The 12,321-nt window shown below is 30.4% G+C and overlaps 1 protein-coding gene across 1 annotated transcript in view; it reads left to right on the top strand.

Annotated features, from left to right (window-relative positions):
• The first annotated feature begins 11,622 nt into the window (after positions 1–11,622).
• LOC108684300 (protein unc-79 homolog) overlaps positions 11,623–12,321 on the top strand; it is a 21,625-nt gene continuing 20,926 nt past the window's right edge. The window contains exons 1-2 of the mRNA XM_018188556.1: positions 11,623–11,831; positions 12,047–12,166. Of these exons, the coding sequence (XP_018044045.1) occupies positions 11,807–11,831; positions 12,047–12,166 (145 nt within the window). The 5' untranslated portion in view covers positions 11,623–11,806. The remainder of the gene's footprint in view (positions 11,832–12,046; positions 12,167–12,321) is intronic.

The raw sequence follows: 12,321 nt of genomic DNA, 5'->3' as shown, positions 1-12,321 counted from the left end.
CAGCAGAAACGTCAGATTCAGTTTTCGAACGTTGTATTCTATTAAAAAGTGGTCAAAAAAAGCGAGAGTCATAGGAGGTTTACACTATAAGAAAAAAATTGGTTGCCGTTGAAGAGGAACAAATAAAGCGATGGAACAGTTAACAAAAAGAAAATAATTCGATTCAAAGAGAAAGAAACGAACTTTTAAAACAATTTCTTACGAAAATGTAACTATGTAATGTAATTATTAATAATAAATTTTCATTTTTACATACATATGTTTGTTTACTTTGTACACTTTATTTATTTTGTATACTTTAATCCTATTTTCATTACTTTATATACTTAATTTACAAATTATTTGCAATATAATTTCTTTTTTCAATTGCTTCCCGAGCCACAGATAGATCTTCAGATGTTTTCAATTGGAACAATAAGATATATGAAAAAAATGTTTTAAGTAAAATTTGTATAGTTTTTTACAGGTGATGAATTCTTCGACGTAAGATGATTTTCTAACAATTCAATGTAATTTTAAATGCAAAACAATTTTTTAAAAATTTATTTTTTAAAGATACCAATCTTATACAATAATTTTATTATAAAAGAATGGATTAGAATAAAATTGTTTTGAATTTTTATTCTTGGAAGAAATTATATGTGTGTGTGTGTGTGTGTGTGTGTGTGTGTGTGTGTGTGTGTGTGTGTGTGTGTGTGTGTGTATCTTAAAAATATATATTTACAAAATTTAAATACACACACTTGTAAAAAAATTATACAAATTTTACTTAAGACATCTTTTCATATATCTTATTGTTCCAAAGGCAATTACGAAGGTCGTTTAATAAATTTGGTAAATTTCCATGAGATGGCGTTACAATCTATTTGATGACGCGACATCTCGAAAGATCCACTCTTCGAACTCCTTCAGGCCAAATTTCAGCCAAATTTCAGAAAGGACGCATAGTTCACGTTTGGTAATCATTTGAAGCGAGTGGTTTAGCAGTTTCCGCAAAAATGGAAAAAAATGAATTCTATGCAGTAATAAAACACTTTTATTTAAAGAAGTGGACAGCAGCGCAGATCAAAACCGAGTTTAAACGAAGTTCATGGGAAACTCTGCATTGAAGACCATTTATTTTTGGATAAACGAATTTAAACGTGGCCGAACCTGCACTGAAGACGAAACGCGTTCCGGACGACCTGTTGAGATTACCACATTGGATATCGTGGAAAAAATCCATGGTATGATTATGGAAAATCGTCGAATGAAGGTGCGTGAGATTGCTGAGGCCGTAGGCATTTTCACGGAGAGAGTGCATAACATCCTGCACGAAAAATTGCATCTAAAAAAGCTGTGTGCACGATAGATGCCACGATTGCTTACTCTCGATCAAAAACGCATGCGAAAGGACGTTTCAATGCAATGTTTGGCGATGTTTAAGCGCAATTCGCAGGACTTTTGGCGTCGATTCATGATTGTGGACGAAACTTGGATCCATCATTACACTCCTGAGATGAATCAAAGCAGTAGATAACGTCTGGTGAAAGTGCGTCGAAAAAGGCGAAGACTATTTTGTCGGCTGGAAAGATGATGGCCACTGTTTTTTGGGATTCTCAAGGAATTATCCTAATTGCAGAAGGGTAAGACAATAACAAGAGAATATTATGCAACGTTGTTGAATCGTTTAAAAGAAGAGCTGAAAAAAAAACGGCCAAAATTGGCGCGCAAAAAAGTGCTCTTCCAAGATAACGCGCCGTCCCACAAATCGACCGTTGCAATGGTAAAACTACACGAATTGGACTATGAATTGATTCCTCATCCACCCTATTCTCCGGATTTGGTTCCGTGTGACTTCTTTCTGTTCCCAAACTTAAAAACTTGGCTCGGTGGGAAAAAATTCTCGTCAAATGAGGAAGTCATTGTCGCCGTCAATGAGTATTTTGCAGACTTTGAGACAGCCTACTTTTTCGACGGTATTAAAAAATTGGAAACTCGTTGGACTAAGTGTATAACTCTTGATGGAGACTATGTTGAAAAATAAAGCAGACAAAAAAATGTGTTTTACTTGCTTTTTTACCAAACTTATCAAACGACCCTCGTACTTACGTATCTGAGCATGAATAGCGTATATAATTAATTCTCGAAAATGATATGTCGTAATGTAACTTTATTATACATGCCTGAATGTAGAAAAATAATCTTTAATTTAGTAAAAAAAAAATTGAAAATTTAAGAAAATTACGAGGGCATTTTATTAAACAAAAAAATAAAAAATTTTTTTTTCTTTGTAACTTTAAAGTACTCTTGAAACCGTACAACTTTTTGTTTAAAAAATTTTTTTCTATGTTTTATGTTTCCGACGATATTCGGCTCGAAAAAAAAATATTTTTTTTTTTCAAAGAGGTGTTTCACTTAAATATGAATTAGCGCATGTATAAAAAAAATACGTGTGTCTTAGATTTTCGTGTTTTCATATTTCATGGAGAATCAAATCGGTTTCAGACAGTAAAACTTCCCTTTTTAATAGGGCATAAGTCAAGTAATAAGGCATGCTTGAAATCTTCCTTAGGCCCACATTAAGGGTTCCTGAACAGGACATACCGCAATACTTTCTGTTTAGAGCCACATGATATGTCAGTATTGATCGATCCAATTTTCTACTCGGGTAGTGTAAAATTAAACATTAATAGTATAAAATTAAACGCTAGTAGTATAAAATTAAACACTTTTGTAAACGTTAAAATATTATAATTGTAAGCATGTTATCAACGATGGTAAATCTAACAAATGCTCACTAACATCTTGTGAAGCAATGACTATATTATTGACGGTCCTTTCATCGAATGATTCTAATTATTAAACTACAAAAGTAAATAAATGTAAGTTAAAGAGACTCAAAGTTAAATAGATATTAAAAAACATTGTGATTAAATTGAAAACATCAAAGATACATATTTTATTAATTAATGCATGTATCATTAATCGATACGATAAAATATTTGTTTATCTTTATTATTACGTCCAGCGGATTCCCGCGACTCTTTTCTTTCGTAGAGATCTGGAATTCGTTGAAATAAAAAGACAGCTGCGAATGACGCATAAATTGAGCGTTATAGCCTAGAGAAGACTAAAAATTTTCTTTTCCCAAACTAAAAATAAAACAAAGAATCCAGTATTCCCTCGTAAATATCGTTCTGAGATAAATTAAAAATCACACATACACGAGTGGCAGGACCAAAAGGATACCAAGTTTGTGCCCCTCGGACACTGCAGCTAAAATAATAATAAATATATCATTGGAAGTGTAAAATCGGTGCCAAAATATTTTTTAACGGTCAAGCCGCGGACGATTCTCACGAGTCCGTGATTATAAAATCTAAGAAACGACACTCAAGGATAGATTCTGGGTGGTTTCGTGCCGATGCACGTGCATGCTGCACGTGCGCTTTCTTGATGCACTGCACGAGCGTTTTTCCATAAATTTTAAGCTCATAAAATTTAGGAGAACACTTTTCCACATTATAGACTCTGGTCAACATCTTTTCCTCCCCCAAGATCTTGATCAATCCGAGAGCAAAGAAAAATCCTATTACTAGTTAACGAAACCTATTTCGCCAATCCAAATTGGAGTAATAGAAACAATTAGTATAAAAATCGCGGTTCCATGGCCCTCAGGGTGATTTTTCTCTGAGTTTTGGGAATATAGTTGTCGGGACCTTTGGAAAAGATTTCATTCTTGGAGCCCTTTTTCTCCAGAGTCAGTGCAAAACCACTATCAACTTAAGACCAACGACATTGATCGGGGAATTTGACGAAACGGACTTGGCATCCCACAGTCGACGCATCCTTTCCGATGATCTCTCTGGCATCATTCATCGTTATCGTCAAGTAGTAAGTTTTGATTTCGCTGCAGAATACTGGATGGTACTTTCCTCTTCTTGTCCCTCTTTAAAGGCGACAAATTTTTAGTGCGTTCACGCAATTCTTCCGCCCCTCATTACCGTCACATAGTGGGGACTAACAATACGCGCCGACTCACTGCTCGTGTCCGCTCTAACACCGTGGAAAACTCTAGAGAACAATCTCCGTTAATTCAGGCATCGGCCCAAGAACTCTGGTCATTCAGCCTCCAACCTCGACTCTCTATCACCGCTATTAAAAATTTCTTATTCTCTGATTTTCCCCAGACTTTTTTGATGACTTCTTCCCCTGTTTTACATCTGATATCACCATCTCCGATTGAGGAATTTCCCGTCTCGCATATTACCTCCTCAATTCCTCCTGTTCAACCTAACGCTTACTCTCCCGCTGGTCATTTTCCTCTCCTTTTTCATAACGCCCTTCAGTTGTTGGAATACATGTCTTACTTTATCCCTTCCACGAATGATAGTCAGCATCGTAGGATTCACTTGCCTATTTTTAGTCCTCATACCATCTTCCTTATTCTCATCGATTCTCTTTCCCTCCAACCACATGATCCTACACAACTTTAATTTCCCCCACCTCCTTCCAAATCCTCCTCACACAAAATAACATCAATATTACATGTAACTCTCTTTCCACACACACACACACACACACACACACACACACACACACACACACACAAATATACATATGACTATATACTTCAGAATAGAGAAAATCAAAGATTTGTATCTTTATACTTAAGAAAAATGTGTTACTAAATATTTCTTTCATTATATTATTATTAAATTTAACTCTCGTTGTTGATTTGAAAAACTTCTTCTTTTATTTATTGTAATCTCTCCCGCGATTGCACTTCGCCTTCTCCTCGCTTGGATTAAATTCCATGACCGAAAGCCAGGACATACGGACGTACAGGCATTAAAGTGCGCCCTCCCATAGCACACTGATCCAGTTTGGGCCCTTTAAATTAAAAGTCCGACTCATGTATCCGTTTAGCAATTCACGAGTTGTAGTTTCCACTTCGTCTTCCATTCGACTAGCTCGGATCCTCGGCTCAAGACGAAGCGAAGTGCCTCCCGATTTGCGTCGGTCTTCCCTAGTCGGCTCCCTTGCGGTCCGAAGGCTGGACACGATCAAATCAGTCTAATAATTCAGTTCCTTTTGCATTCACCTCTTCAGCTCCATGCATGCGGAGCTTGGACGTAACATTATTACTGACATTCCAAACACATATGATATAAAACAATAAAAACGTTCCTATTTTTAAAGAAATGTAATATATATGTTATAAATATCAATCATTAATTATTAAATTAAAAAAAGAATGATATCAATATCACAACATTATAATCTTTCAGAATTTAAAAAATATATGAACATGAGTTCCTAATGTATGAATTGTCTTGCTTAAGTTAGTAATAAGGACACTTATGATTTTGTACCCATTTATGAGCCGGTACAGTTTCTAATCTAAGACGGCAGTATATTTTCATAAATTAAATTATTTGACTCTAATGTCTTAATCAAATTAATAAAACATATTGAGTACAAATAATGGCGATCTATAGATATGATTAAAAATAATTCAAATTAAATATAAGATTATTTAATTGTGTGTCAATAATAAAGAGATTTCTATGTCTACGACGTGTTAATAAATAGGGACGTTGTATCTCATTCTGTCAATGATATGAATCAACATACGTCACACATTGAGACAATTTCAAATACATGTGTCATTAAATGATACAAAAACAACATTTATAAAAATGTATAAATGTATAAATAAATAAATTCAAAATTCTTCAATTTCATGCCAAAATAATGGATTTCTTTTTACTACACCTAATATTAATGTGGATAATATTTATAGTTCGTTCGGGGCACACACATACATGCTTTATCTATACGAATAAATTTATTCTTTAGAATTAATACTATATTTATTGAAATATTTTATGGTTTTATCATAAAAAATTGCTTTTGAAAAGCACATATCACTAGAAATATGATTTGTAGAAAAATTAAAGTTAGTGAAATATATGTATATAAATAGTTTTCATTTTAGAGTCTTCGTAAAAAATTTATCCAAATACATTACATTGCTGGAACATTTTGTTACAATATAATAAAAAGCGAACATCTTGATATTGTTGGAATTTTGACAACAATCATTCTGCATCAACAATGATTCTGCAACATTTCGCAACCATGCAATATTGCAATATTTCAGTGAAATCATTCTGCAATGTTTTGTAGAATTAATATTTCAATAAATCGTTTTCAGCAGTTTAATTGCTTATCATTTTATCTGATAATGATGCACTGATTGTATCCAAACTCAATATTATACAATCTTTTGATTTCATATTTAAAAAAAAATATAAAACTTAGCTAATGAAATAGCTGACAAATAATATTAGGTGTACAACTTTGCTTCCGCCGTTTTCCTATAGATGGGTTTAGCGATAAGTGGTGGTCGAAATAAATAGATCATAGAATAAACTTGGGCATCTGTCAACATAACCCCATAGAAACATTATTAGTCGATTTGTGTCTGCATCATAAAGTTATTCTCGATTGAAAATGTCAGTTTACGAGCCAAATTCTCATTTGCGGGAGGTTTTAATTTTTTGCTTCAATATGATGAAATCTGCGGCTGAGACTCATCGAATGTTCTCAAATACTTATGGTGAAGCCGCTATTAGTGAAAGAACGTGTCGTGAGTGGTTTCAACGCTTTAAGAACGGTGATTTTGACGTCCAAGGTCATGCTCTGTATTTGGTGGGACCAGCTCGGCGTAGTGTATTATGAACTGTTAAAACCGACTGAAACAATCACAGGCGATCGGTATCGAACGCAATTGATGCGTTTGAGCCAAGCATTGAAAGACAAACGGCCGCAATACAACGAGAGACACGATAAAGTGATTTTGCAGCATGACAATGCTCGATCCCATGTTGCGAAAGTGGTCAAGACATACTTGGAAACGTTGAAATGGGAAATCCTATCCCACCCACCGTATTTTCCAGACGTTGCTCCCTCTGATTATCACTTGTTTCGATCAATGGCACACGGCCTGGCTGACCAGCACTTCCGGTTTTATGAAGAAGTAAAAAATTGGATCGATTCGTGGATAGCTTCAAAAGATGACCAGTTTTTTCGACGCGGGATTCATACGCTACCCGAAAGATGGGAGAAAGTAGTGGCCATCGATGGACAATACTTTGAATCATAAATGTATAACCAGTTTTTTACAGTAAAGCCTCGAATTTCGGAAAAAAAACGGCGGAAGCAAAGTTGTACACCTAATAGATCAATAAATTTTTTATTGAAATATAAAATTATATTAATTATTATATCATAAAAAATGGCTGTTAAATTAAAAAACTATACTACATAAATACTATAAAAACTTATATTTTTATATTATTATTGTAACAATTAAAGAATTACAGTTTTGCAATGTTGTGGAATATTACTGACAAGCATATTACTGACATTTTACAGGCATATTGTTAATTTATATTTCTGTAATATCTCTGCAATATTACATTGCAATCTGTAATATTGCAACATTGTAGTAATATTGCTTCAATCTTTTGCTGCATAAGTAGTAACCCGAAAAAGATGTTTTAATATGCCTGAATGTCTCTAAATTAGAAGATATATTTATGTTTTAAATAATGCGTTTTATTATTGCTGTTGCATTAAAAAATTTATAATTTATTAAGAAAAACATTAGAAACAATATAATATGTAATAACACCATACAGCATAGAAAGATTGCAAAATGATTGCAGATATATCTTACTGTAATATTGTAATATTACAAATTAATTGCTCATTATATTTGCAACATTATCATAGCATCATAAAAATGTCCTTCAGCAAAATTGTTGTAATGTCGTAGTAATGTTGCAGCGCAATGTATTTGCAACTACTAAAATAAAAATTCTTTTATTATTACTCAATATAATTTTAAATATAATTTAAGATATAGATAAAAAATACAGAAAAAGAACTAATCAATATATATTTTATATTATATATAATATTATAAACAATATAGGATATAATATATTATAGGAGCGTATATGATAACATAAACTATAGAAATCAAAGCATTAATTGGTCTAACTGAATCTTAATGCTTGTATGATTTGTGAATTTATATACTACGTAGTCCCTAGAAACGCTAACTCTACTAAACTACCGCAATAATATCATGAGTTAAATTGATTAATAATTTAACAAATTTTTTATGCTTATTTGCATCTTCGAAACGATCTTAATAATGTTGAATGACATATTAAAATCTGTAAATAATTCATTGTTATTGCGAAAAATATTACTTCAGCCGAAAGTCGAATCCGGATCTCTTGCATCCCATGCGAGCGGGATCTTTAGATTACCTTATTGCATATTCTTCGCAATAATTGGCATATGAAGGAATCACTCTTTAGATGATGTAAATAAACAATATAATATATATAGGACCATATATGTGATAATACAAACTATGGAAATCAAAACTTTGAACGGTTTAGCTGGATCTTGTATGATGCTTGTATGATTCTTATATGAATATTAATAATATTAATTAATAGTATTATATATAATTTTATATACAATTTTATATAATTATTATATTTTATACTTAATTGCAAATTTTATATGCAGGTATATATATTTTAAAGTTTACATATATACTTTTTCGCAAATATACATATATTTCACATTTTATGCAGGTACGCCTATTTTCCCATATAGTATCGATATTGCGGAAAATTTTCAGAAATGTTTCAACTTTTCGCATCTTATGTGCAACAGTTTTGAAAGAATTCTGCAATAAGAAATATGAAATATTTTATTGTCATATGAAATATTTTAACAAAAGAAGTTCTAAAATCTATCATATGCAATAAATAGAAAAATATATTTAAATAGAACAAAAAATCATCATGATGTTAAAATTAAAAATATTTATTAATTAAAAATATTTAAAAGTCATTTTTTTGATCACGATTCAGTTTAATATCATTTTAATGTTATTGTGACTATTTTTAAGATGTATTAGACCTACAGTTCTTGCAAAGAAAATTAAATTTGAAAGTATATTTAATATTACACTTCAAATAAACACTACACACACATAAAAAAAAAGAAAAGTGTACGAATAAGATTATATTTTTGTTTAATAACACATTTTTGTTAAAATTAATAAGAATAAAGGATTCTTAATATCAATAAACAAAATAAAGAACATATAAGAATCTAAAATACAAATTATATGTTAAGAAAAATCGAGATGTTACAAAATAAAAATCATTATATTCTAATTGATTCTAATTATAATAAAAAAAATAATATTATCATCCAAATAGACAATATTAAGTATACGTATGGAATTCATTATATATGTCGAGAAATCAGTTGAAAGTTTTTTTACAGAGGAACGGAAATTGCTCGCCAAAGACCGATTGAATATTTCTTTATACAAATATACATTTTTAAGTTTACTTAATATTTTTCTTAATTTTTCTATATTTTTTCTTTATTTTTCAATATATTTACAATTTATTTTTATTAATTTTCATAAAGTTTAAATTATTTCATTGCAATATTGGATTTATTCGCGTCGAATGCTCTAATATATTCTAATATGTTCCTACAATAGCACTTACTCACTTCAATGAATTCGTTGGATTGTGATGCAAATAAATCTAGCAAGTTTTGTGAGGAATTTTGACAGAGTGAAAAAAGGATGAAAAGAGAAAGAAGATAATCACGGCAAAGCTAGGTAACTTACTTATTCACGCATGCGCACTCCATTTTGGCCAACATTAACATCAAAGGTGCCGACAAAAAATTGCGCTACTATATATGCTGTGATTTGGCGGTGGGCTGGGCGAATTTGGCTTTTCATAAATTAATAACTTGTTAACCATTGCAACAATTGTAAAATGGTAGAGAACTTTTCTTCTCAGTTTAGTCCATTCTGCTCCTGTACGAAAGACACTAATTATCACTAATTTCCAAACACCCTGTATATAAAACATCTTAATTGCGAAAAACTTTTGTATATGAAAGATTTGTTCTGCTTTTATTACAAAAAACTTTTGTATATAAATAATAATATTGTATGGAAATTGCAGATATAATTTTTTAATAATGTTTTATATATATATATATGTGTTCATACATATATGTTGCGTATAAATATACATATAATAATATAATTAATTAATCAAAATAGTTGGCGGTATAATTATTATTTTTCGGAAATAAGTTTATTTAAACAAAAAAATCTGTGAACAGATCACAAAACTTTTAATAATTTTAAGTAATTCAGAAATGATATTTAAATATGTTTAATTGATATTTAATATTTAAATTTATTATATCGATATAATATATTTAAATATTATTTAAGTATCAAAAAAATATACTTAATATATATTATTTTTGTAATACTAGAAGTAGCTGAAATCTTTTGGGTAATATTTCAAAAATATTGCAGATTATACTTTCTGTAACATTTCAGCAATCTTTCAATAAGCTTTCATGTGCAAAAATCACGGACATTTTGTTATTCCAAAGCTGTCTTAGAAATGTTGCAGACATATTTTGTAATTTTTATGAAACGTTTCACTTTTCAGTTGAAATATTTCTGAAATATTTCTGAAAACTTTCGGCTGTATGGGTTGTACATATTATTAACTGATGAAATACAAATAATAAAAAACTCCACGCATTTCATTTCATTTTCTTTGCAATATTCAATAAATTTTTTAAAACTAAATATTTCAAAAAATTATAATAATTGATTATAAAGTTCAAAAATCTTGTCGCGCTGCGACGATGACAAAATATTTTCAACGAACACTATAATTCTTAAATTAATGGAAATAATTAACAATCGTACAACGTGTAATTGATGTATATATAGTCCATTACTGAAAACTCAAAATGTTTTTAATCTCTAACAATTTGTAAAATTTGCGCCATAATATGTATTATATATTACATTTCCTAATACTTATAATAATTCCTAATACTTATAATGTTGCATATTATAACGCAATATTTACAATATTGCAACGTTTCTACTGCAAGTTTCTGTGCTATATGGGAACATTTAATACAAAGGTATCAAAAACCATCGTGTTTATTGAGGGCTAATATGTTGTATTAAATTTTTTTTTAATAATTCACAAAATATTCATGCAATACAAACAAAAATTAGTTAAAAAATAAGAAAATAAAAATTTTTTTAATTACAAAAAATGTACACACGATGGGTCATTTGTGAAAATGAAAAGTGAACTTACCATAAAACTTGTTTGAAATGTCAAATTTTTTTTAGGAATAGAAGAGAGATTGACATTTGAGCAGGTATTTTTTATAATATTTCGAAGAAAAGGAATGCGCAAGACAAATGATCCAAAGATTTGTGTGTATTAAGGATTAAAAAGTGATAAAAGCAAAATTATAATAATTAATAGTTAAATAATAATTAGCTTTTTTTATTACTTCTACGAATACATGTCAAGATGTTATTAGAGATGTAAATGCGGAATGACGAAAAATATCAATGCGCAGTATTGCAGTGCGTTCCAAATGGATCAATACGAAAATGCGCGCACATCGGTTTTCCTCGCTCGTCTTCGTAGTTTGCGATGGTCGGGGATGATTTCAGTCGTGAGTTCGTCCAGCATGTTCATTCTTGTATCGAAGATATTATTGCTCAAGATAATTCTTTTCATCGATTCGCGTTCTATTAAAACAGTTATCTTTACTTAGAATTTTATTGTCAGAAATAGAGTTTAATTGCGATGCAATGCATCCCAGGGTGTGTGAGAATGTGAGCCTGCTCAGTTGAATAAACATGATGGGGACGAGATACGCATCATGTAATTACATAATGTTTATTATACATTATTTTCTGTCTGTTAAAGAAAGAAATAAATCTTTGTTGTAATATTTTATAGAGATATATTATTTTAAATAATAAATAATAAGTATCTCTTAATTAATTTTAATATTAACAAATTGATATAATTTTTAAATATAAATAAACAATTTTTAGAAATTTTTAAATATTTTATAAAATTATTAAATTTTGCAGATAGTCTAAAGCTTGCTAGTCTACATGACGCTTATCAACGATTACTTTATGGAACTCAGCCGATACCTTCTGGTTTTGACGTCGCAAATATATTGAAATATTTTTCTCAAACCTTGCTATGTAAGTAATTGATGTACATGAATTGCGTATAACAATTTGTGTTATTTACTTTTAGTAATTATAGATTACAATTTGCTTATAATCGATCAATAAGTCTTCCCTTTCTCGGAATGTTCTTATCAAGCTCTCTCTCTCTCTCTCTCTCTCTCTCTCTC

Source organism: Atta colombica, unplaced genomic scaffold (genome assembly GCF_001594045.1).
Source record: "Atta colombica isolate Treedump-2 unplaced genomic scaffold, Acol1.0 scaffold13, whole genome shotgun sequence".
Lineage (NCBI taxonomy): Eukaryota > Metazoa > Arthropoda > Insecta > Hymenoptera > Formicidae > Atta > Atta colombica.
This window is presented reverse-complemented; position numbering and strand designations above follow the sequence as displayed.